The sequence below is a fragment of the Anabrus simplex genome, chromosome 1 (assembly GCF_040414725.1).
Source record: "Anabrus simplex isolate iqAnaSimp1 chromosome 1, ASM4041472v1, whole genome shotgun sequence".
Classification (NCBI taxonomy): Eukaryota; Metazoa; Arthropoda; class Insecta; order Orthoptera; family Tettigoniidae; genus Anabrus; species Anabrus simplex.
Window position 1 is genome coordinate 961,815,542 of NC_090265.1, and position 27,357 is coordinate 961,842,898.

The 27,357-nt window shown below is 40.5% G+C and overlaps 1 protein-coding gene across 3 annotated transcripts in view; it reads right to left on the reverse strand.

Annotated features, from left to right (window-relative positions):
* Nucleotides 1-1,556: 1,556 nt before the first annotated feature.
* Nucleotides 1,557-27,357, reverse strand: part of LOC136857814 (WD repeat-containing protein 48) — a 288,788-nt gene continuing 262,987 nt past the window's right edge. For all 3 annotated transcript variants that reach the window (XM_067136763.2, XM_067136762.1, XM_067136764.1), the window contains exon 13: nt 1,557-2,074. In XM_067136763.2, coding sequence (XP_066992864.1) covers nt 1,982-2,074 — 93 coding nt within the window. In that variant the 3' untranslated portion in view covers nt 1,557-1,981. The remainder of the gene's footprint in view (nt 2,075-27,357) is intronic.

Consider the following 27,357-nt stretch of genomic DNA (forward strand, 5'->3'; position numbering starts at 1 on the left):
AGCTCTTCCGTATGAGGTCTCCAGGGATAAGATTCCATGCCGTCAAAATCCACGAACACAGCAGCTGATCTTCCGGGCACTGAATGCGACCAGTTGGTGTCAGTGTGTGATTATCAGCCGCCATCCATTCTCTATAGAGCTGTTTCAAGGTTGCTTTAAATGGACGTTTCACGCAGACATCCAGCGGCTGTAGCATAGACGTCATCCCGCCTGGAATGACTGCTAGGTCGGTTTTCCCATCCTTTATATGTTTCTTCACGGCGTCTGTTGTGTGGCCGTGGTAACTGTCGAGAACAAACAAGCTCTTTTGTCCCAATAATGCACCAGGGCAACGTTGCCAGACACACTTTACCCAGCCTTCCACAAGTGAACTGTCCATCCAGCTGGAGTTCTGAGATCTGACGATAACACCAGCGGGTAGATTTTTAGGAAGCGTCTTTCGCTTGAGAACAATGTACGGCGGCAATTTGGTTCCGTCGGCAAGAATTCACAGCATTGCCGTACACCATTGTTTTTCATTACGACCTGTTCTAATGGTAACACTTTTCGCACCCTTGACATTCAGTCCTGTCCACTGGCATTTCAAAGTAGACTGGCATCTGCATTGCCAATTTGGGAAAGCAAATATGCATTTTCCTTCTGCAACCAAATTATGCGACGCTGAAACAACAATAATAGGCACCAGGAAGATGCTGTGAAATTGAGGTATGCCTTCGTACCCTCAACCCATTTCTTTTATAAAAATTTCAAACCCATCCTCGGCTTGCCTTAAACCCGTCCCTTTGCGATCTCTAATGGCTTTAGCTGACACATTTCGGTAGATACACCATATCCCAATTCCCGCCTTCCTTCAATTTCTGGAAACTGAAAAGCTCTACGATCACCACTACATGTTAATAGCACATTTTTCTTCTTTTTCCAATCGCGAATACACGACTCTTCAATATCGTATTTCCTACCGGCGACACGATTTCCAATAATTTCAGCTTCCCGAACTACTTTCAGTTTCTCACTCGCAGTAAAAGATTGCAAATGCTTTGTGGAATTCATGCCCATACTCTGAGAACGTGCGTGAGACTGACGCCAAAGGCGGAAGTAGCGTATACTGAGAGCGGAGAGAGCATTGTTGCCAAACCGCGCCGGCGGTGGTGCCCGAATACACACATTCGGAAAGATACCCAAAATTTTAAATAAGAACCGCACCCAATTTTGGAAGCAATATTTTCAAAAAAACAGTGCAGGTAGTATTTGAGATTATATGGTAATTAAATATATAAATGGAATAAAACCTTAAAACCTGTATAGAATTATAACAGGCTATGGAGTAGTGTTAGTGCAGGTTCGCTGTCCTTTTCAAACTGGATATACAGGAAATTTCTTTTGTATTTGTAAAACAGCTGTTGGGAGAGAAATCATATAAACAATGTTGAAAATAAAGAATAATAAATAGAAATGCAATTATCTTACACCAAATAATTAAAATACAAACAAAATTTTAAATGTATAAAACATAGGTATGGCTTCAAGAGAAAGGCTGGATTAATAAAAGAACTAACCACAACACTAACTAAATAAATTTTTATTTCATTTAAGAACACTATATGTAGCAGAGACTGGCTGAAGAATGGAGTTTATTGCACTACTATCAGCATGGAAGGAATAAAATGTCAAAGAATCTCTCAAATAGTTTATATAGTAGTTATTCTTGACTTACTGCTATGAAGTAGCTAAAGAACTTAATGTCTCAGTCTGATCGTGGTAATCCTTTTCTTTTTCATCTTCATCATACAGCATAACAATTCAATGAACTAGAATGTATGTATACAATGTTAATTCAGAATAAGAAATACAATACACTTTTAAAAAGAATTGGAAAGCTCTTCAGAGTCCTCAAAATGCAACTAACATTCTCTCTGCATGAACTTTCACTTTAACTGCTTCGGTTTCTAATAAGCCAGGACATAGCCGGGCAACTCCGACACTATTTTAGGGGACGATAGTGGAGTGTGAGATCTGCTGCAGATTTCCAGATGAAATGCCTCACAGTCCGTAAGTCCATATTTGAGTCGAGAACCTGAAACAAAAGTTATTTTAGGGGCTTTAAACATGTGTACTAGGACTGAAATGGTTACTCTACTTTCTAATATAAATGGTACCTTCCTATCATTTTTCTTCAGGTAACTTTTTTTTTTACATTTGCTTTACGTTGCACCGACACCGATAGGTCATGTGGCAACGATCGGATAGGAAAGGCCTAGGAGTGGAAAGGAAGTGGACGTGGCTTTAATTAAGGTGTGAAAATGGGAAACCACAGAAAACCATCTTCAGGGCTGCCGACAGTGGGGTTTGAACTCACTATCTCCCAGATGCAAGTTCACAGCTGCAAACCCCTAACTGCATGGCTAACTCACCCGGTCAGTTAACTTTTAATTCCCAGGCATTGTTATAAAGGCACCCTTTTTTTTTGTATGGATTTTTTTGGCAAAGAAACACAACATTATTTTCTTTGGATTCTGCAAACTTTAAACTACTATTCAACATGGTCACCACCATTATGGTCCGGCTCTATGGCTAAATGGTTAGCGTGCTGGCCTTCGGTCACAGGGGTCCCAGGTTTGATTGCTGGCAGGGTCGGGAATTTTAACCATCATTGGTTAATTTCCCTGGCAAGGGGGCTGGGTGTATGTGTTGTCTTCATCATCATTTCATCCTCATCACGGCACGCAGGTCGCCTACGGGAGTCAAATAAAAAACCTGCACCTGGCGAGCCAAACTCGTCCTGGGATCTCCCGGCACTACAAGCTATATGCCATTTAATATTTTTTTTTACCACCATTATTCAGGCACTTGCCAAAGTGGGGCACCAATTTTTGTATGGCTTTGTCATAGAATGATGCCTCCTATGATGAAAGGCAGCCAAAGCAGTAAGTGTCAAAACTGTGTACCGTCTGTCATCACAAACTTTTGCTTTATCGCACCAAATCATCTGTGGCGACAAGCAGCTGGCCTCTCCATGGGATGTCATGCATATGTTGACGCCCTTCATTACCACATTCAAACCCATTTCCTCATCATTTCATCCGTCATTGTACTTTCACCATACACCTCACACATTTGGCGATGAATGTCAGCGGTTTTCATATTTTATGTATCAAGAAGCAAATCATGTACCGTATCTCATAGTTCGCGGGTTGAGCTATTGCCTTGAACATTTTATACACTCTCCATAACAAGTAGAAGAGAAAGTGTGAGCTCTTAAGTTGTTCCCTGTTGGCTAGTATAGGGACTGTAATGAATCGTTCGCTAGTGGCAGCACTGTTGCTATCTGTAGTTGTAATAAGGTTATGTTTGGTAGTGTTGTTCTTGTGAAGGCAAACACTTAACTGTCGTGCATTATTGTTAAGAGAAAGTGAGGAGCGTATGATTTGGTGATGGTATTCTTTCATTTAGCGTAAATATAGCGCTGAGTTAATAAAACTTACAAAAATACCGATGAGGAAAATATGCCTACTTGCTTCTCGCTAAAAAACTACAAAAGGTAAACACTTCTTCAAATCACCTAAAAATGAAGCAGAATTTTAAAAACGGGAAAAGGCGATTCCCAGAAAGGACAAAAAGTTTTCTGATAAGTGTTATGGGTGCGATTCACATTTTTCTGATGAATTTATTGTTAAATCAGATTCATTTGTAATACAAGGCGAACAGGTAGAAATTCCTAGAGATAGATGGAAACTTAAAACTGGCGCTGTCCCTCATATATTCCCCAGTTTGTCACAATATCTCACAAAACAATTAAACAAATAAAAATCACCCTGTAAAAGACAGCCTTCAAAGACGGAGGAAGGTTCAAGAAACAAATTACACAGGCTTCAAGGCGAATTAAATTTCGATGCTTTTTCTGAGAATGCTAAAAGAAATTAAATAGATTCATACACAGCTAAAAAGCCAGTAAGTTCACTCAGAAAGAAACTAAAGAGAGAGGGATGTAATATAATGGCTATCCGTAATAAATTGAAAATAGCTAATGCTAAGATTTTGTTGCTAGAAAAACAACTAAGAGATTCCAAATTACAGCCAAATTATTCAAGTGAGCCGACATTAAGTGGAAAGCAAAAGGTGATTGACACTATGCTAAAAAAAATGTCAGCTAAGAAAGGAATGAGATATGATAATGAATTCCTTTTAGATAGTCTCTTATTTAAAATTAAATCACCTAAGGGCTATAGACACTGTTTAAGGCCTGAGATGCTTCCCCTTCCTTCGGAGGCTCGCCTGTGAAAATTAGTTAAAGGCCTTAAGTGCCCTTATGGGGTGAACACCCATGCCATTAGTGCTATTGAGAACTATTTCTATGATGAGAAGAGTGAAAACAATCGCACAGGAATTCTCATATATGATGAAGTAAAACTGAGAGAAGGTCAAGTTTAACACCAACTCATTAAAAGTTGAAGGATTCATAAATTTAGGAGAACACACCCAAGAACATGGGAAAAATAAACTCTCAAATCATGTGTTAGTGTTCATGTTTGTGCCCCTATTGCATAAATGGGTTCAACCGGTTGCTGTGTATGCAAGCCGGAATTCCACACCTGGTGATATTTTGTCACGGATTTTAGTCCAGGTGGTCTTACAACTGGACCAAATTGGCACCAGAATGATAGGTTTCACCTCAGATGGAAGTCAGTCTAATGAAAAGGTGTGAAAATGTTTAGGAATAAATGGGAAAGAAGGGAAGGTCGTGTGCTCTATTTCTAATTCTTTTGATTCTAGTAGGAGACTTTGGGCCTTTTCAGATGCTGTACATATAATTAAGTGCATCAGAAATAATTTTCACGACAAAAGGCAAGTCTATTACAATAAAGAAGTTGTGGACTTCAAATTCTATCGACAAGTTTTTGAAATGGGAAACTGCCATAAATATGCAGGTTTGAAAGTTTACCACAAACTAACGTTTGCACATATAGCCCCCACTTCATTTCAGTGCATGAACGTGAGACTTGCTTTTCAGTTATTTAGTAACTCTGCTGCAAATGGCATAAAGTTCTTTAGACAGATAAACTCTGAGGGATTTCAAGACAGCGAACCGACAGAAACATTCACATGGGAATTAAACATCCTAATAGATGTATTAAATACTTCTATACACCAGCAGGGGCTCTTTATAAAGATTCAATACGGCATCAAACCTTAATAAAATGGAGAGATAACCTCAGTGGGAAGAATAATACTTTTACTTCAGAAAAAACTCTTGAATCCTTAAGAGTAACAATTGACAGCACCATACAGGTGTCCGAGTATTTATGGAATAATGGATTCCGATATGTGCTCACAGTCAAATTTAATCAAGATCCACTAGAACGGCACTTTGGTATACTACGCTCACTAAATTGTGACAACCACCCTTCAACAATAGAATTTCTGATTTTACACGTGTTGCAGTCTATTTATATCCCAACCAAACTTGCCCAGTCATCGGGTAGTAATTATGAGCCCAAATTTGAACTGACATTGACATAATTCATCAATCAAATGAGAACACTGGCTAAGATGACAGAAGAGATAAAATAAGGCTGAAGTAGAAAATGCACAAAATAAAATGAGACAAGAACCAGACTTCACTGAGAACATGGATGACCTCTTACTGGACTGGGAGAACAATTTAAGTCTAACAGTAATAGCTGCAATCTTGCAAAGGAGTGTTTGATTTATTATCAAGGAGGATATATAGTACGCAATGTATCCAAGGTCACAAAATGTCATGAATGTGTCAGCCTGTTTCACGGAAAGCCTACAGAAGAAATACTTGCAGCCCTCACATTTATTAGGGACTATAGCAATAAATACAGCACTGACAGCACTTTCCTCAACCATCCTTCAAGAGCAGTTTATAATATGTTCGTGCAAGATGAAAGGGTAGTGGAACAAAAATTCTCCTGTGAACATAGTCTACAGGACGATATATTTTACGAGTGTTTGGACAGTTTTCACAGTATCACTATTAATTCGAAAGAATTAGGATTCTGTGATGACCATGTTGCGGACATTATCCCTAAACTTGTGTTACATTATATGAAATGTCGATTTTATTTTGTAACAAGACAGATGAGAAAGTAACGTAAATCTTCTAAGACCACAAAGTCTACCCGGAAACTATATAAACTATCTAACAACCGAGTTCTGGAATGGTAAGCAAAAGCATAATATTTTGCATGCAATAATTGTCTTTTATTCGTATGCTGACTTGTAAGCTCAAGCTCAAATATTGCTTGGGGAGCGGCCTAGCAGAGGAACCGATGAACTAGGGAAGTGATCACACTTCTTCCTTCTACTCGCTATGCACTCTCTAAAAGATGGCCACACAATGTGAATGTCTCCAACGTTGCATGTGGCGTGTCAACAGATGAAGGAAGGATTGTGCATGCATACCATCACAGTCAGTCACGAGCGAGACATCGCGAAGTGCAGACGTGTGAGTAAGACGAGGTGCGCAATATGGGAATAACGCTACAGCAATACAGGATGAGAATTGGAAGATGGCATGGTGCAAGAGGGAGTTGGAAGGAAGGTGGACCTGAGAGAGGGAGAGAAATTAGTGGTTATAAAGGACGGTTGGAGATGATGTTGTGTGCGGCGGTGATTGCGACAATGCTGGTGGTAGGAGGTATAGAAATGAACCCGGGGCCAAACCAGGGACCGTTCGGATGGGAGGAACTTGAAGAGATCAAGAGAGTGGTGAAGGAAGCGAGTAAAGGAGATGAAATAAAGGAAATGATGCAGGAACACCAGGCAAACCAAAAGCAGGAGATGAAGGACTTAAAAAATTTTATAAAAGAAGAAATTGGTGGGCTAAATGGTAAGGTAGTGGAGATAGAAGATGAGTTGGGAAGCTTGAAAAAGAAGGTGGTGGTACTGGAAGAGGAATTGACAGCAATGAAGAGAGAAGTGAGGTTAGCGAGGAGCGAATCAGCAAGAAAAAATGTGTTTGTGTATGGTGTACCTGAGGAAGGAACAGAATCAAAAGTGGAATTAGTATTGAAAGTGGTGGACATAGTTTCGAACAAAATGAAGATAAACTTTTCTGAAGTTGATATAGATGATATATATAGAGTAGGAAGAAACAAGGGTCATAGGCCGGTGAAGTTAAGGCTAATTTCAACCCTGATGGCAGATATACTTCTTAGGAATGCTGGAAATCTAAAAGGATCGAACATTTATTTGAAAGCTGAGACAGAGAAAGAAGACAGGTTGCGGTTGGATGTCTATAAGCGGCATATTTGGCGGGCTAGAGCTCAGGGATTGCGAACCAAGATTGTGGGGAGGTGTCTGGTAACTTCAGGCAGGAATTGGTCGCGATCGTGGACTCAGGAGGAACTGCTGAGGATGGAGAAATGTGAGGAGGAAATGAGTTGCAGAAATCGAGAGCAGGGCGACATCAGTATGGAGAAGGAAGAGAGAAGACGGGACTGCGGTGTCAGCGGTCAGGTGGCGGAGACAGCAGAGTCCTTGGTGAGTCAGAACAACCCAGGAAGGAGTGAATCAACAAGTAGGACACTAGTCCGAAGTGAAGTGGATACAGGTAGTGAAGAGGTGACGGGAAGGGAAAGCAGTCAGGGTAGTGACTCAAACTCCCCGAATAAGAGAAATGCAGAAAGAAACCTGGAGAGAAAACAGGCGTTGAATAAGGCGAGATCGTTAAGTTTAAAAGATCTATGGGGTGGGAAAAAAGGCTCTGGCACGGAAAAGGGGAGGATTGGGGGGGAGAAGAAAGGGAAGGAAGGGGAGAGTGACGTGGTGGAGCCAAAAGGAAGAATTACGAGAAGTAAGGGGGGAAGTGGTGAAACGCAGGATAGAGAGGGAGGGGGAGGAAATAAATAACTAGAGATGGCGATAGGGGTGTTGAATATTGAGGGATTGATGGGGAAGTTAGGAAATAGGGAAATTGTGGATCTAGTGAAAGATTTTGAGATAATTGCGCTAGTAGAGACGTGGTTAGGGAAAGGGGTTGAAATTGCATGGGACGGTTATAGAGTAGTTAACGTGTTAAGAAAAAAAATAGGGAAGAGAGGCCGAAATCCAGGGGGCATAGTAGTTTTAATAAGAAATGAGGTAGCGGAATGGGTGGAGACGTTACAGACTGGGGTAGAAGGGGTAGTGTGGCTGAGAGTAAAAATGGGGAAGGGGGCAACGGAAGCAATTTGTCTGGCACTGCTGTATAACCATCCGAGCGATTCAGTTTATGCTAATAAATATTTTTTTGACGAATTGATTGAAGAAATAAATACAATTAAAGGGATATATGTAGAAGATGGGATGATCTTATTGGGGGATTGGAATGCGAGAGTGAGCAATAGGGTACCGGTGTACGGGAAAGAAGTAAAAGTAGAAGGGGAACTGCAAAGGAAGAGTAAGGATAATGTTGTAAATAGTTATAGAGAAAGGTTATTACAGCTGTGTGCTATAGAACATTTATTTATTTTAAATGGATGGATGAAGGGGGATAGTGTGGGAGAGTTGACGTATATTACAACAAATGGAGGAAGTGCAGTGGATATAGGAATAAGCTCAGAGATAGCGTTAAGGAGAATAATAAGTTTTGAGGTGTTAGAATGTGGGTTAACGGAACATATGCCTATCAAAATAAAATTGAGAACTTTGGTTGCGGATGAGAAGGGAAAGATGGAGGAAAGTAGGGAGAGATATAGGAATGGTGGATGGAAGTATCTATGGGATGACAATACTAAAGAGAAATTGGGACGACATTTGAAAGAGGAGGGAGATATATTAAGGGTAGGAATTGAAAGGGCGGTAGAAGAGAACGACATGGATAGCGTGGTAAAATTAATAGAACTCCCTGTATGGAGGGTAGGAAAGAAAGTAAGGAGGAGGGTAGAGAAAAAAAAGAATAAAATGAATGGATGGTTTGATGAAGAATGCAGGAGGAAACGTGAGGTTGTAATGAGAGCCCTAGCGGAGTTTAGGAAGGAAGGTGAGCAAGAAAAGAGGAAGAAATATTGTAAATTGAGAAGGGAATATAAGGAGATATTGAATGAGAAGAAAAGAGGATGGAAGGAGGCAGAAGCTAATAAAATAAATAGATATTGTAGAGAGAAGAAATTTGAGAGGATATGGGAGGTAATAAACAAGATCAGAAGAACGAAACCGGTGGGGAAGGGGGATAAAATAGGAGAAAACGAATGGCTTAGGCATTTTAAAAGGCTTTTAGAAGGGGAGGGGAAATTGGGTAGAGAATTAGACAAGTCATATATAGGAAGTGAATTGGAGGTAGGCATTACAATTTTGGATGGGGAGATAACAAGTCAGGAGGTAATTAGAGTATTAAAAAATGCTAGACCCAAGGCTGCAGGAGGTGTGAACGATATTCCCAATAGTGTATGGAAGGAGGTTGGGGCAAATGAATCGATGTTGAGGGGGATCGTGAAGTTCTTTAATAGGTTGCTGGGAAAGGGGAAATTTCCTAGAGAATGGAGGAAGGGGGTATTATGCCCTATTTATAAAAATAAAGGAGCTAGGAGCGATCCTAACAACTATAGAGGAATTACACTCCTAGACTCGTTGTCGAAGGTGTACACAGGGGTTTTGGCGAATAGGATAACAAGATGGGCGGAACAGTACGGTAGGATATCTGAGTTCCAAAATGGATTTAGGAAAGGAAGGTACACAGTCGATAATGTTTGGATTCTGGACACTTTGATTACAAAGTATGTGAGGATTGCAGGGCGTAAATTATATGTAGCAGCGATTGATTTAGAAAAAGCCTTCGATACGGTCAGTAGGGAGGCGCTATTTTTGAGACTAAGAGAGGTTGGAATGTAAAAAAAAATGAGGGTGGCAATACAGACAATTTATGAGGAAGTGTTTGTGATGATTAAATTGCAGGATGGAAGGTTGAGTAAGTGTTTTGAATCTAAGAGTGGGGTGAGACAGGGGTGTAAACTATCCCCGATATTATTTATATTATTTATAAATAATATTTTAGAGGGTCATGGTGGAGAGGCTTGGCAGTGCCCTTGGATAGGAAAAATGGAGGTTCCGGGGTTGTTATTTGCGGATGACCTATTGATTTTGGCTTTGACGGAAAGGGGATTGCAAAAAGGGTTGGACAAGGTAGTTGAGTATACTAGGAAGTGGTCTCTCAAAGTAAATGCAAGGAAGACTCAGATAATGGTATGTAGGAAAAGGGGTGGAAGAAAGAATAAGGAAGTTTGGAGGCTAGACCAGGAAAATATTAGACCAGGAGTAAAAATGGAATATCTAGGTGTAATAATTAGTAAGAATGGTTCTTGGAAAAATCAGTGTAGGAACGCAAAATTCAAAGGTAGAGGAGCTCTTGCGGTAGTGGGGGTTTTAGAGAAGAAATTCCCAAATGTTAAATACAAAATTCAGAAAACGGTGTTCAAATCACTGGTAATGGGCAAAATGCTATTTGGGGCCGAAGTATGGGGAATGGAGGAGGGCAGGGGTGAACTAAACCAGGTGGTGGCGAAATTTAGCAAGATTATGATGGACCTACCGAACTGTACAGCCAATGCCGGTGCCAGATTAGTCTGTAAAGAATCGATAGAGGTTGAAATAGCTAAGAGGGTGTTTAAGTATTGGATTAGATTGGAGGAAGGGAAGGGCGGGGCATTAGTACAAGAAACGTTTAAGTTTCAGAAAGGTATTACGAATGAAGGTTACTGGGTGAATAAGTGCAAAAAATGGTTACAACAGGTTGGTTTGGGGGAATATGGAGAGGCCTGGGGGGGTGGTAGGAATAAATGGGTATGGGAAAGGATAAAGGGAAGACTACTAGATATTGAAAGACAGAGCTTAATAGGAGAATGTAGAGAGAGAGTCTCTTTATCAGTATTAAATAAATTGGTGGAAGTAATAAACCCGAAAACGGAGTTTGAGGGTAGAAGGGATAAGAGAGGTCTGTATTGGTGGGTTTTGGGGGTGCCGAGGAACAGGGGATGGGTAGGCAGTGAGAATAGTGATAGATGTGTGTTATGTGGAGGGATGTGGGAGGATCTGCATATTTTTAATCAATGCCGAGCTTTGGAGGAGATAAAGATTAAACTACTGAGTAAGAAGGAGCTGGATTTGATAGGGGAAAGTTATAAGATGACATCTTGGTTATGTAGAGAGTGGGAGAAAGGAACGAATATAGCGAAATTCTTAAATGTGGCCAGAGCTATATTTATAAAGAAATTGAGGGAGTAACAGGGGATGTGCAGATAATGTGGTTCTTGCCGAGGGAGGAAGGGGGAGGGCATTCTGCTCAGAGGAATGGATATCCGCCCTGAGCAGATGCGGGAAGGGGATGATATCAGAAAAGGGGGCTGTAGTGTTAGGGGAAAGGGGGTGAGCACCTTGCCCTGTGGAAAAGGTGATCCGCCTGGGGCAGGGTGTTGGGAAGTAGATAGGGAAGTAGTAGGAGGGGAGGAGGTGATAGATTAATGACTTCTGGAATATGAGAGCAGAGGTGTATAAGAGAAGAGTTGGTAACAAGGGAAAGACTGAGAAAATTAGGTAAGAGTTGAGAATAGGGGAGGTTGAGTTGGCTTGAGGGTAGTGTAAATTTAAGAAGCTGTTCTATAGTTTAAGTTTACCGTGGATGGTAGTAATGAAGCTTAGGTAAAAAAAAAATGAAAAAAAAAAAAGTAGTGAGATGGCTGAGCGAACTAATGAACTTGGAATGGAGTACTATTTGTTTGTGTGTATATGAGGTGTAAAAAAAAGTATTTGTGTGAGGAGGGAGGATAAAGATGGTGTGTGTAATAGTAATTTAGATAGATTAAGGGGGACTGTAGTTAAGGAGAAAATGTTGGAAGTATAAAAATTAAGTTTAACAGTTTGAGGCAAGTGTGGTGTTGTAGACTGTGAAGACTGAGTGAACTGATGGGCTTGGAATGGAAACTGTCTGTTTGTGTGTAAGTGAAAAAAAAAATTGTTGATGTTTAAGTCTTAAGTGCAAGAAGGTGAGATGTAGTGGGCAGGAATAGTGCGAGAGAGGAGAAGGTGGCGTATCAAGGGAAGAGGGAGGGGTTGGGGGCTTGACCCAACCCAAAGAAGCTAGGCTTAGCATGTCTGCACGGCAAGAAAAGAAAAAGAAGAGGGAAGGTAGTGAGCTGACAATGAATAGAGAAGGTGTGACGTATATAGCGGAAGTGTGTGACAAGCCATGTGATGGGTCGGGTTTCCGCCAAGCTGGCTTGGCACACATGGTAGGTAAGGAATACATTGTCAGCAGGTGTAGGTGAGAAATAAGATCAGTTCTCACGTGGCGAGGCTGGTCCCTGCGATCAACGGGTTGGTGGGCATGTATTCCATACCAGGGCTGACGCAGAGACCGGTCTACTATATATATTTTTTTCTAGGTGGTTGGTAGGAATAGGGGAATAGGGAAATAGGGTAATTTGTAGTGCGGTGCTTTCTGCACGTTTGCCGGCTATCCGCGTGCGTGTGGGAGGACACTGAGTAGATTTAGAGGTAAATAATTTAGCTAAGTAGTTTTAGGAGAGATGTAGTGCCTAGTGTTTGTTTGTTTGTTATTTTGTTTTTGGGTTTCGCTCTGTCTGTCTTTATTACCTGTAAAGCCGAAGGTGTATTCTAGGGTGGGTAATAAAGATATGTATGTATGTATGTATGCATACCATCACAGTCATTGTGCTGCACCATAAATATACAGATATGGTACAAAAAAATTACAAAAAAGCACTTCATATGTTTTGCTAGAATGGTAAATTAGGAGAGGAACAGATTAGTTCCTATGAAATGTAAAGAGATAATGTACAATGTGCACTATACCCCTATATTAACGTTTGCATCAGAGACTTGGACTTTGACAGCAAGAAATGAGAGTAAAATTCAGGCCAGTGAGATGAAGTTCCTGATTGAGATCATGGCTAGATACATAAATTTGAATACTCTTTGATACAAATTCCAGCAAATCTTATCTAGCTTTTAGATTTGGTTAGTCAAATGTACAATACATGTAATTAAGAATAAAGCAACAACAAAAGTTTATCCAACTCAAAAGATTGACCAATATTTTTGTAGTGTTTTGGCGTGAGTACGTCTATAATTTCACTCCAGTACAAGGGTGCCATCCCAGGAAGTCTACTGAGAAATTTTCAGATAAGTTCTGTCCAGTGAGATGAAGTTCCTGAGGAGTATGGTAGGAAGACAAGGAGAGACAGAGTAAGAAATGTCGAGATAAGAAAAGAGACAGGGGTATAAAAACTAAGTGATAGGATACAGAAGAATAAATTGAGTTGGTTTGGACATTTTATGAAGATGGAGGAGGGAAGGATACCAAAACAAGTGTTGGAGGCTAAAACAGAAGGAAAGAGTGCAAGAGGGAGACCCAGAGCAAGATGGATGGACTCTGTCAAGAACAGTATAAGAAAAAGAAGACTGGACTGGAATACAATTACTGAAGGGGAGTGGTGCCATCAACACATCCCGACCTGGCATGAGCTGAACAAGGGGAAATGATGATGATGATGATGATGATGACGGGAGGAGCAAAGCGTGGTTTCAGACTGAAATGACTTTTATCAAAATGGAAATATAAGAGTGAGATAAGAGTGAGTAGCTCTCAGCCTTTCCTAGCTGTATATTATGCAATCATTTTCAAATTGTGTTGCATCCTAGCTTACGAGACTTTTCAATATCCAGTCAGCTGTGTTGGGCTGATAAAAATATTTTCTCCACTTAAAACAAAAAACACCCCAGCCACCACCATCACCACTACTCAGCTATTTCTGAGATTTGTATTAGAGGTTTATTTTTAATTTCATGGATTATTAGTGTTTAATTCTTTGAAGAACATATTTTCACTTTTTTGTCCTTTTCTGTTAATATTTTTATCATGCTGTGACTATTACATTGTTAATACATCAGAGGTAGAACATTATTCTGAAGATCAGTACATTAGCAATAATTAGTACATAACTGAGTTGCAGAGTAAATATATCTCTTAGCTGTCAGATTAGATAAATAATACCTCTTTTTTTAATGTCAAAGGAAAGTACAGTGCCAGCATATGAAGCGAAGAGAGAATGTTCACACAACAGACCCCTCTGTAAAATATTAAAACATACACCAAAGTCAGTCCCATGAGCTTATGAGCAATTCAAGTCAAGAGTATTAGGATGGTAGTAGCTTCACATATGCACACTTATTCCCAGCATAGCTGCAGAGATATTTCTACAAAACACCGACCACACCTAAATGCTATATAACAAGAGAAAATATGCTCATAATATACAAATATGTCTGATGTGTTTTTTAATGCCCAGGCACTTGGATACAATTTCAGAGGCGAAGATGATGAGCAGTTTATTTGTGAGTACAATCTTTGGTGAAGGAGTTCATTACTCCTTGCCTCAGAGGTGAAGACAGTTATGCAAGCATTTTTGTCTCCTGTGTGATGACAGCATGTTATCTGTTGTGTATTGTATAATGATTAGGCAAATAGCCTACACCTGTCGAATAACACTAAGGGGACTGCTCAATACTTAAATGTCTCCATCCATCAGATGAATTACTATTAACAGCTTCATAGGTCGTTATTCCATATGAACACTGTAGAAAGATTTGAAACTGAACTCAGGCTTCTGGCACATAATCTAGTGATTAGGAATGGTATGCCACCATCTCTCTTACCCTACAGGTCAACATCCTGATGGGAAAAATGTTTTCCATCAAAGGGACCGTAACCATATAGCCATGGTGTCAGACCATATAAAGGCTTATGCCTTAATGATCATTTGTTATTGAATTATCTCTTCTGAGTTTTCAAGGTGAAAAATGTAGCAGCTGGAAGAGTTGGTTTGCCACAAGGCAGTGTTCTAGCACCAACGCTTTTCAATCTGCATGTATCAGATATAACTGTAACACAGGCAAAAATTTTCCAACATGCTTATGACTTACTCCTAGCTTTTTAGGCAAGAACAACAGCTGATGTGAGAAGGCCCTTGAACTGTACTCCAGATATTTTCACATCAGGTGTCGATAACTGAATCCCATTAAATCAGAAGTACGTCTTTTACACATGAATACAAAACAGGCTAATTACTTTTTATTTTTGCTACTTGCTTTATGTCGCAAAGACACAGATAGGTCTTACGGCGGCGATGGGATAGGAAAGGGCTAGGACTGGGAAGGAAGCGGCCGTGGCCTTAATTAAGGTACAGCACCAGCATTTGCCTGGTGTGAAAATGTGAAACCATGGAAAACCATCTTCAGGGCTGCCAACAGTGGGATTTGAACCCACTATCTCCCGGATGCAAGCTCACAGCTGCATGCCCCTAATCACATGGCCAACTCACCCGGTCAGGCTAGATTTAAACTGAAGGTGCACTGTAAAGGGACACTGTTATTCCATAATGTACATGTACATAAAACAGATGTGCGTAACTCTGCTGTGCGCCTGATTTCAGTAATGGTGAAATCAACTCATATATAGATAGACAGGAACAATGAAAGGAATACATAACTAGCAAAAACACAGTGACAGGTCATTGTAGGAAGAAGGAGAAATAGAAAGAAAACACCAAAGGACAAGGACAATCTCCAAATTCTTATACACAGCCATCTATGGATAGATCAGCTCTGTGCTCATCAATCCCAGCAAATCTGCATCCATCTCTTCTCAGCTCCCAACGAGCTTGTTTCTGCTTCCCAGCCTCATAAGGAGGGTGAGCTTCAACACTCATTGAGGAACCATCGTGACAGACCCTCAGTCTTGAGGTGGGAAATGTAAGATAAGAAGAAAGCTGGGTAAGCAAAGGGAAATGCTAAAGACAAAAAAGATAAAGATGAAACAGATGGTAAAAGAATAGTATACATGACAAACACTTCTTCTTCTTTTCTTCATAGGACTTCTAAATATTAGTTCCTAATTAGCGTCGACCTCCAAGATCTTTTTCTACCATGTTTTCCCTTCATTCCCACCTAGATATACCTGCTCCCTTCACAAAGTTGCAGGTTGTTCTTATTGGGTTTTCTTGGATTTTTTCCCTCTTCACCTGGTAGTCCTAGAGTGGAGAGTCTGATTCAACCCAGCGTCTCACATTCGAAAAGTATGTTTTCAGCCGATTCCTCTGCTTCATTGCATTTCCTACATATGTTGTCTCTCATTACCCCAATTCTATGTAGGTGTTTTTTTCAGATGGCAGAGTCCTGTCAACAGTCCTGCTACCAGACATGCCAACTTTCAAAAGTGAAAAATCAGGAGAAATTTCGCAGTGAATCGCGACGTATTACGACACATCACTGATGGCAGAGCATGTACAAATTCATTATAATTCAATACATTAACAATTCTATTTGCCAATATATATATTTTTCATCATTTACATGGGAATACTAAATACTGGACATACCTGAACTGTAGGAACATGTGACTTCTCATCCTTCAATATGGTGATCATATTACGACTAATTGTTGTTCAACACACCAGTAGCTGACTTAGGTCCATTTTCTCCAAATCGAGTTAAATCTGGTATAAATTAAACCCGTTTAACTTTAGTACCTAGTTTAAACTTGCGTCCATTTTCTCCACCAATTTCGGACACTCGTTTAGTTTAAACGACAGCTCGCCCCTTTAAACTAATGATGTCGAGTTTGCACTAGCGTTGGCTGCACTGAAGGAATAGTCGAAGGCATGGTCGATTGGAATTGGCCAATCAGAGTCAAGTAATTCAATGACCGACATTTTTGTATTAATATCAGTTGTTTGTGGCGAATTAATGCTATCGTACGTAGTGAATAAAGAAGAAATTTGGCAGGATATTAGCTTTATTGATAAATAAATTGTTTACATTTGTGCGAAGTGTTGTGTTGTATAATTTTACCCTTTGATGTCTACAGTTTCTTGGAACGCACTTTTATTTCTTATTTTGCTCTGTCATACTTTACCATGAACAAGTACCGTGGGCCTAATAGTGTCTTTTGATGTCTGTATTGTCTTACGGAACACACGGGAACGTCAAAATATTAAAATCCTGGTCTTTCAGAAATACGGTATTCCTTTCCTTAGAAAGTCAACGTTTATGTGAATTTCAAGTAAACAAATTCCAAGCGTGCTTGGGATCTATCTCCTATTAAAAGCCATCGCCCTCGGCAGGGATCAATCCCACAAACCTTGGATCCAGCAGACAGACCAGTGAGGATGTATTATTTGGAGATGTATTACTTGATTCTATATTTGTTTATAACATAACCAAGTTCGCGGTATGTCGTACTGTATGCATAATACTCTTCTCCCTATAGCATTAATATTTCTATTGCTGGTACTGTATGCTGGCAATAGTTACGATGAAACATTAACTATATTTCATTACAAATTTACTAGCAAGCATGAAGCACTTTATTACTTTTCTGGTCCTATAAATATATAATCCAGTGATTAGGAATTTTATACCACAACCTCTCCTACCGCGCCGGCCAACATTCTGATGGTAAAAATATTTTCGACAAACTGGATTCGAACTGTCTAATCACGGCTTTGCACGATGCTCACCTAACGCTTTAACGACCACAGCCACCAGACATCGCACGGGTAGGGAACGCATTACACCACTTATGTATGAATATTTTTATGCTTCATATTACAGTATTCATACTACCAACAGTATTTTATATAATATTATAAGGAGACTGCAATTTAAAGTCTGTGGTCCCCGTTGTTAGTGAGAAAAATGCCTACTGCATAATATCTTAAAGCAACCAGAATCATTCCTTCTAGCGAAATAGCATTATTTCGTGCAGTTGACGTTTTAAATGATTCCTTCCTTGAAACTAGACAATCCTTGCTGTTCGCTTATGAAATATAAATCAATAAAAAAAAACTCCGTTACATCCGATTTTCCAAGATTGTAAACTTTTGTTGGAATGCGGCTTCTTAACCTCACTTGCACATCAAAATTATTTTCTATTTAACCAAAGACTTCAAAAAATTCTCCCATTTTTCTAATGCTAATACTACGTTCTAATTTTTGTACGTTTTCTAAAGTGCTGCAGTACTGGTAGTCAAAACTAACCCTACTACTAGGAAAATCACAGATACGTTAATAAAATGTCAAGAAGGTTGGATATAAACAGCAGTTTAAACCTACAATATAGAAGGTTTAACTTTGAACCAAGTTTAAACTTGATACAAAGTTTAAACCAACATGGAGAAAATGAATTTTAGTTTAAACTCAGACTTAAACCAGATTAAAATACACCCAGTTTAAACTCATTTTGGGGAAAACGGCCCTTAGCCCTCTTCAGAAACTCAGAACTAAATTTTTGCTCAAAGCACTTGCCTTGCCGAACTGATTTCAAGGTTAAAAGTTTCTCCAAAGTTTGTTCAGACAGCAAGGATCTGAACTGTGTTTTTGTCTTTGTGACTCTGATAAAAATCCTTTCACATTCTGCATTGCTATGTGGAATTGATAAAATAGCAAGCATCACCTTAGAGAGTCTGTCATATTTAAGTACACCATCAGCTGATTTCATCTGACCTACCAATGCCCATTGAACATCAATTCTTCCTTCTGCCAGGTCTGTTTCTTCGAGCTGAAAGTTACAGAACTGGGAGGGCAGAATATCAGTTTCTTTATCCAAATGTTCCGTTTCACTAGTCAAAATGTTCGGACACTTGTTAATGAAAAATCTAAGGCTAGAAAATGATGCCTTACTAATAGCAGAAATATTTGCAACTTCTGCATTAATTAAAACATCTTTGAATGGAAATTTGTGTACCATGTAGTCATACGATGAAGAGAAACACTTTCTAACAGACTTAAAAAAGAATATGCACTTTTCCTCAGACTTCAAGGTGTTCACTAAAACAAACGCAGACTTCCCTATCATCAGATCACAATCATCCTTTTGATTTGCTGGGGTATGATAATCTACATCAAGGAGAGAGGAGGATCTTTTAATAACGTCTGGTTTCACAAACCTTGCCATCACATTCATCAATAGTTCCTCAAAAACTGACCTCAATAAGTGGATGTGTGGCATACTTGACTGAAGAGCTACATTTGGATTCTCAAGGATATCCATAAAACTTGAGAGAAAAAGGCAAAAATATTTATGTAAATTTGATGAAAGGAACATGAAAAGTTGTTCTTCACGTGACAATGCATGGCTCTTAGTGTCATAAGTAGTTTCATTTTTTATTTTTATTGAAACTGATGACTGGGTTTTCCTTTTAACTGAGGAGTGAGGTGAAATGTTATGACAATCCTTAACATTTTCAGACAAACAAGACACATCTGCACTTAAACTGTGCATAGGAATTTTGTAAGTCTTCAAAGTTCCCATCTGAGAATCCTTATTCACAATTTCGCTCCTGAATAATGTAACCAAAGGGTCCCACTAAAGAAAAATCCTATCTAAACACCTTCTTAGTGATAACCATCGAGTAGGCACATACTTCAGAATTTTCCTGATCTCTGTGTTGTGTAAAGTCTGAAATTCTCTGAACTTTTCTTTCCTCTTTGCACTCCTTTCCAGATAATAAAATATATCAATTATACTTTCATCTACATTTACGGGCAAGCACGCCCCACCCTTCTCAGCAGCAAGATTAATTAGGTGACAAGAGCAGCGTACGATGATTACGTTACTATTTTCCCCGCTTCAAACTCCTGCCGCACAATTCTTTAATCCTACCATTACTGGAGCATTATCAGCACCAAGAGCTAGGCAGCTTTTTAATGGAATGCAGAATCCCAAAAAGTTGAGAGCAAAAGATTGGCAATGTTAGCTCCAGTAGCATCCCTTTCTAAATTAGGCACAAAGAGTACACAACTCTGAATTTCATTGAGTTCAGGCCTAAAAAATGTTACAAGAATGGGATATATCTTCAAGTCGCTTTTATTGCTACCATCAGTAGCAACAGAAAATGCATTCACCTGCAAATGTGATATAATTTTCGCCCTTTCTTCCATGCATATTTCTGTAATGATAGCCGCTGTTTTCGTTCTAGCACACCCATATCGTTTAGCGATTGCCGAATCAGGAAACATTTTGCGAAACAATGGTCCCGCGTGATCGGCACAATTTACAGGCAGGTTATGTTCTACTATAAATAACGTAAATAACGCCTTGACATTCGTCACAGGATTTACATCTTGGGTTTTACATCAAAAGTTCAGTTTCTGGTTTCTTTCTACACAATGGACACTCTCCTTATGTTTTTTCGTTTGCATATGCTTGAGTATATCGCATTTCCCGCCATGTGCAACTGAAAAATCACATCTACATATAGTACAGAATGTGAACATTGGTCCCTTTCTGGATTTACTCAAACATGGAAACTCTTCCCTATAAGCACTTTTGAACACCGCATCAGATTTCTTTTTTGACATTTTGGCCAAAACAAATATTAAGGCAGAACACTAGCACTTCTGCAGGTCTTGCCCCGGGTAGGACAACTATGGTGTGCTACTTCTGAGGTTACGTTACTCCAAAGAGAATGTTACTCGCTTGACTTGCTTGCAAAGAGAATGACTGTATTTTAGACCAAAGAGCAGCACTTGACTGGCCACCGTGCCCCGTACTGCCATCTGGTATCATTATTAGAACTACTATCGAGCAGCCATACTCAGCCATATATTGATAGAACGAGGAAATCCGCGGGAGTTTAAAATAATACAAAAATTACGGATACTGCTCTGAAAATCGGGAGATCGGACCCGGCGATCAGGAGATTGGGAGGAACGATGAAAAATCGGGAAACTTGGCACGTCTGTATAACCCATCTTATATTTTCTCTGCTGAGTTTCAACAGTTCTTTAGTATGCTTCTTGTTTGGTCCTTTTATCACTTCCTTTGCAAGCCTGCATCCTGGAGTATTATTCCAGTTCTCCATTTGTTTCTTTTGTACCCATTTTCGTATGTAGTGTCGGGCTTGTCCATAGGAAATCCTGCATACAGGTTCTGGGCCTACAAAATGTGTTTCTGCCCCTTTCCTGGCCAGTTTATCTGCCTTTTCATTTCCTACTATACCTGCATGCCCTGGTACCCATATTATTTTGACAATGTTGTACTTTGAGCTTCAGGAGAAGTGAATGGCACTACCAGACAATTCTGGATATTATCTGGACTGTTTCTAGTGCCTTAATGGCCACTTGGCTGTCCATAAAAATGAAAATGTTCTTATTCCTATAGTTCATTTTCAGATTTTCTCCAAGACATGTTGTGATAGCTATCAATTCCGCTTGAAAGACTGCAGTGTGTTTGCCCAGGCTCATCTGGATTGATCTCTCAGGTCTTCCCGCTGTTGATCCCCCCTGCTGTGCAATCCCCAGTCTTTGAGCCATCAGTCCACCACACTATACCTTCTTTTTCAGTATTCCATTTGTTGATATCCCACTCTTCTTTTTATTTATTTATTATCTGTGTCTCAAACGGTTTTTCAAAGTTGTACTTTGGTATCATATGATCAGAAGGCATGTGTAGAACTTCCTCTGTCATTACTCTTAATTTTACAGTGTCCTAGATTGGGTCTTTGTGCATTCCAGCACTCTGATTGTGCCAATCTATATGAACTCATTCTAGCCTGTCCTTTTATGAAATTGCATAGTGATGAGACATCTAGTTAAGTATTCAGGCTTCTGTCAGCGTAGTTCTCATAGCCATTCTCTGTAGGCTATCCAATCTACTACTGAGTTTTCCTTTGCTTACTTTCTGCTACCAGATGATTGCAGCTTAGGCCAACAACAGTCTAATGATCACTGTATATATCCACATTACTATTGATGGTCTTAGGCCCCATGTCTTCCTTAAGGCTCTTTTGCATACATACAGTAGGTTCTTGGCCCGGGTTATGTTCTTTTCTATATGTGGATTCCAGGTTAGATTTTTATCTAACACTACACCTAGGTGTAGTGCCTGTTCTTCCATATATACATCTTGCACAAAGAGCTTCAGTGATCTCTTTCCCTCTAATTTCCTCATCCTTGTAAAACGGACCAGAGTTATCTTGTTCGGGTTGACTGATAGTTGATCTTCCCGACACCTGTTCTCCACAAGGTTAAATGATCTTTGCACGAGGTCCTGGATAACACTCATCACCTTACCTCATACCACAATCACTAGGTCATCTGCGTATTCTTGGGTATAAAAACCTTGTTCGTTGAGCATAGCTATGATTTTGTTCACCACGAGGTTCCACAGCAGAGGAGAAAGAACTCCTCCCTGAGCACAGCCTCGGGTGGCCCGAACAGTCAGTGTTTCTTCAGACAGGGTTGCCTTTATCTTCCTTCCGTCTGACATGGATTTAATCCATTTGATGACGGTTTTACTCATCTTGCTCTTCTCCAATGCTTTGATCATACAGTAGAGTCATAGGTTGTATTGCTGAAGGCTCCTTCTGCGCCTTTAGGTTTAGTGTCAACCCAATGACTCGCGCACATGTTAGACTCTTTGGTCCATGTTACAAGACGGGTCGTGAAATTACCTGAAGCTTTTGCGCCACTGACGGGAGTCTACAAGATTCTTCTGTCCGAGGCATCCCCAAACCAACAGCTGAGCGGGGCCGGAGGTCCGTCGTCCATGCCACGCGCCCTCGCTTGTCAGGGGCCGGACGCCTGCCCTGAAGGGCGGCGAATCAACTCCGCGCACACATACCGTCGAGCCGTCGGCCGGAACACCGGGGGTCTGTCTGACGAACACGCCTTACGACGCGGACGAACAGGCTACACACCCAGGCCTTAGACCGACACCCAACGGGTCGCGACGTCCAACGAGGGGATAAGTGCGGCCCACCGACCTCCCCACCACTACCCGGCCGAGTAGAAACCCGTTACCACCCTGACGCCGGATTGCTCCGTGCAGGGGGACGGACCCATCTGGCCAAAGCAGGGGAAGAGGCACGGATAAGGCTTGAATCTCCCCGGTTGAGGTATTTTCGGGTATCTCACGTTTACATATAATTTTAAAAAATATTTGTTTAATGTCAACCTAGTCAATACTTACAATTACCACTATTGTGGTTAAAGTGATCATAAATAATTGTTAAATCGTAAACACGTTTCGCCCTTCTTAACGGGCATCATCAGCACTATGAACAACTTTAAAAATAATAGTTACATTTAAGACTGTCTTATAATAATCAATCATATCATAATGTCACATTTTATTCCAATCTTATATGACTGATTATTGTAAGACAGTCTTAAATGTAACTATTATTTTTAAAGTTGTTCATAGTGCTGATGATGCCAGTTAAGAAGGGCGAAACATGTTCACGATTTTTCAATTATTTATGATCATTTAACCACAATAGTGGTAATTGTAAGTATTGACTAGGTTGACATTAAACAAATATTTTTTAAAATTATATGTAATCACTGTCGTCAATACCGACCAAATATGAGATTAATGACTTGTATCTCATGTTTACCACCGAACGGTTTCACGTACTCTTGAATTCTCTCTTCAAAGTTCTTTTCAACTTTCCTTCACGGTACTTGTTCGCTATCGGTTTCGTGGTCATATTTAGCCTTAGGTGGAGTTTACCACCCACTTAGGGCTGCACTCTCAAGCAACCCGACTCTAAGGAGAGATCCTCCCGGAAGCCGCAGCGGTCTCTACGGGCCTGGCACCCTCTGCGGAGCGTGGCCCCATTCAAGAAGGACTTGAACTCGCCGCACGTTCCCGGGATAAGTGGACCCTCCCAAACACCACATTTCTCGGCAGGGTGAACCTGCGAGATTTATATCTAAAAATGCTGCCAGTGCAATTTCTTTATATTGTAGGCTTTCCTCTAGTTTACAAACCAACTGGTGGAGTGCTACTTCAGTGGATCTGCCAGGTCTATATGCAAACTGATTTTCATGTAACGTTGAGTTCAGTTGCACTGTTCTTCTGATATATTTATCCATAATTTTCTCCACTGCTTTCAGCATGAAGGAGGTTAAAAATACTGGTCTGTATGCTTTGGCTTGGGCATAATTTGCCCTTCCAGGCTTAGGTATGAATACTGCTTTAGCTTCAGACCATAATTTCAAGCTAAACTAGCCCTGAAAAGGTCCGTCAGGGTATTGATGAGTATCTCCCGTCCTTCCTATAGGAGTATTGGAAGTATCTCATCTGTCCCCGGAGCCTTTATAGGATGAAAGGTGTCGACTGCCTATTTTACATGGTTATTATTCTGTTGGCACAGTTCCAATCTGCTCTTCGAGCTCCGGTCTCTGTTCCAACTGTTTCTTCTTCTGTCCTCCCCTCAGCCTCAGGAAAGTGATACGCCATTAGTATCTCGCCACCTGAGTAAATGACTCGTCTGGTTTCTTCAGTGTCCCCACTTGAATTATATGGATTGTTTTCAGAACCTTCTGGAGCCTTGCTGTTTCAGTGTGTGATTCCACTTTCTCACAGTATAGACTCCAAGATTTTCTTTTTTCTTTCCATACCTCTAGTTATACTCCGTGAGTTTCCTATGATATATGTCCCACATACGATTTCTAGATGATATTCTATACAATATCCTAACCTCCTTTTTCATTTTGGCTAGTTGGTTGTTCCACCACCTTACTTTTTTGGTGTTTTTCTTTTCTTTGAGAGGATAGTTTTCATGGAATGAGTCTATAATGGCCTCTTAATAGATCCACTGCCTCATCCAATTCTTTCTGTCCTCTCACGTTAGTTGGAATTTTTTGTACGGCCGTCCCTAGAACTTCTCTGTATTTGTCCCAGTTAGTTTTTCTTTAAGTTTCTGTACATCTCAATCCCACATAATCTTGCATCTACTGCAAATTGGATGTGCTGGTGGGTGCCAATGATGGTTCCTCCAGCACCTTCCAGTCTTTAATAAAGTTTGCAATATGTGCAGTGCTTAGTGTAATGTCTATTACCTCCCTACGATTTTTATTTATAACTGTAGGCTTGTTTCCTAGGTTTAGTATCGTCAACTCAGTTCCAATAATAAACTCTAGTAAAGACTCACCTCTGCCATTGCAGTTCGTGCTGCCCCATGCCGTGTGGTGTGAATTTGCATCTGCTCCATGGACTAGGTGTTTGCCTTTCCTCTTTGCGTTGCAAATTACGTTACAACTTCTTCTAATTGGGACTGATTAGTGATTCATATGAGAGGTATGCAGAGCCTATGGTTACTTCTCTGGGTTTCTCCCAATTTCCACGTTTAATCTTGGCCACGGTTAAGTCCCGTGAACAGCGTTCCTGCAACGTAAGACATTTTAATTTCCTGTTCACAAGAAGACATGTTCTGGGTATTTCCGATGTTGTATCGTACATCAGTTTACCTCCAGATTCCACCAGTCCTGCTACTCTGCCCTTGACTACCCATCGCTCTTGAATAAAGGCCACGTCAATAGCCTCGGACTTGAACTTCCTGGCGAAATTGGCCACAGGTGCTTTTTTATGCTGAAGATTGACCTGAAGGAGCTTCACCTACATCTTTATCAACATTGAGTTTCGTTTTTCCCCTGATGACTTGAAGCTTGATCTGCCCAAGTCTGAGCTTAGCCTTAAGGCTTCTCTTTTTGAGCTCTTCAAAGTCTCTTTCACCAAGGGCTAAAACAACTGTCCTTCCTGTCTTATCGATTGAAGTGGCATTCAGAACTCTCCACTCTTGTGTTAGAAGTTTGGTATCATGCTGATTGCATTGTTTTTCGAGTTATAATCGGCTAATGATGACCCAGACTGGGGTCGAAACAGGTACCATTTCCACTTTTAATTAAATAAGAATGTAATCTCTACATCTCTTATTTACTTGTATTGAATAGGTTGAACTACCGCATTTATTATTTCAATTTATCTGATTGATTCTGACAGCAGTCTGCTCTACTGGAGCTTCTGTTGCCATTTCTTGTTTTGAGTTGATGACAGCCTGTCCAATTGGGACTTCTGTTTCCCTTGCAGTCAAAATTTTTGAAACTGGTTTTTTATAAGCATCCACATTTCAATCAATCATGGGGTTTTTGCCCCTTCTAGGGTCCTGAGCGTCGTTCTCACCATCAGTGGTGAGGCCTACAGCCAGACATTGTCCTCCCGCAACTCAGGCTCTCCGTAGCAGAGACCACGTTCCTCAGTCGTCCATTCAGCGCTCTGTCCCTGGCCCGAACCTAGCCAGGTTTATTCTTCCTTCAGTAGGCCTACTCACATGGTCGCCACTTGGCATTATCATGACTGAGTTCACAGCCATGACTTTCCCCCTAGGTTGGGATCGCCCCTTTCCCAATCCGCGGCTCATCCAGGCTACGTAGAGCAAAGTGATGTGTTGGTTCCAGCACCCCGCAGTGAACCTTCACCTCAATCACCAGCCCCAATTCACCTGAACCACCGTATCACCTATGCGGAGGAACCATGGATGCCTCTCTAGCATGTGTGGGCGAGGCCTTCACTTCCAAGCGCTAACTTAGGCTAGTAACAATTACTCAAGACGTTTTCTGGCAATACCTGTTTTTGGTCTGCGAGAGGGTATTTATTTTCCTCAGACCCTCCAGACAACTCCGGAGGGCCCCTCTATCTGCCACCTGGGACGCGCCCGATAGGGGAACAGGTAAGAATACCTCCACAGGATGACAAACACTAGTTATCTCCCATAATGAGTATCCCAACTGAATGCTTCTGTAGAATGCTTGATAGGTACTTGCTCTTTGCTCTGCTTATGTCTTCGATGTTGAAGTGACAAATGTTAAGTTAAGTCAATCGCCCCTATTTGAAATTTTCAGTTCTTAGAAAGACTGTTTGACGAATAACAGTTGTCACGACGGAGTGGTCGGTTAAGACAGTTCGGTCTCATCATGTTTGCTGCTACTTGCTTAGCAACACCCGAGGGAAAGGTACAGGATAATGAGGAGGTGATTCCTGTATTTCAGTCTGCAGTGCACATACTTGCTTTGCAAATACATTTTGAAATATGACCTGTTTAAATTGATTAATTTGTATTTCTCTTTCAATGTTTTTGTTATGTTTCACATTAGCTGTAGGCCTATAATTAGCTTGTAAGAGGCTGTCATATATACATCATACACCAAATAAATAATATAAGAGCATCCCAGATATCTATGTGCCACACCTGATTGTGCACTCGTCTTCAAGCCACATCTAACAAAGACTGCAAAGAAGATCATTGTAAGAACATTACACAGAAGGTAGCAGGTACTAAATAGGGAGGGGATGTACATACTATGTGCACTGTATCGCTTGCCTTAATTTATTCTGTGGCTAAATACTGTGCTCGTGTATTGCTCAACAGCGCACATGTACATAAAATAAATGTGCTTGACTCTGCTATGCACCCGATTTCAGGAATGGTGAAATCAACTCAAATCTCATGGCTCCCAGTCCTCAGTAAAATCGCTTCACCTGCACAAAGAAGATCA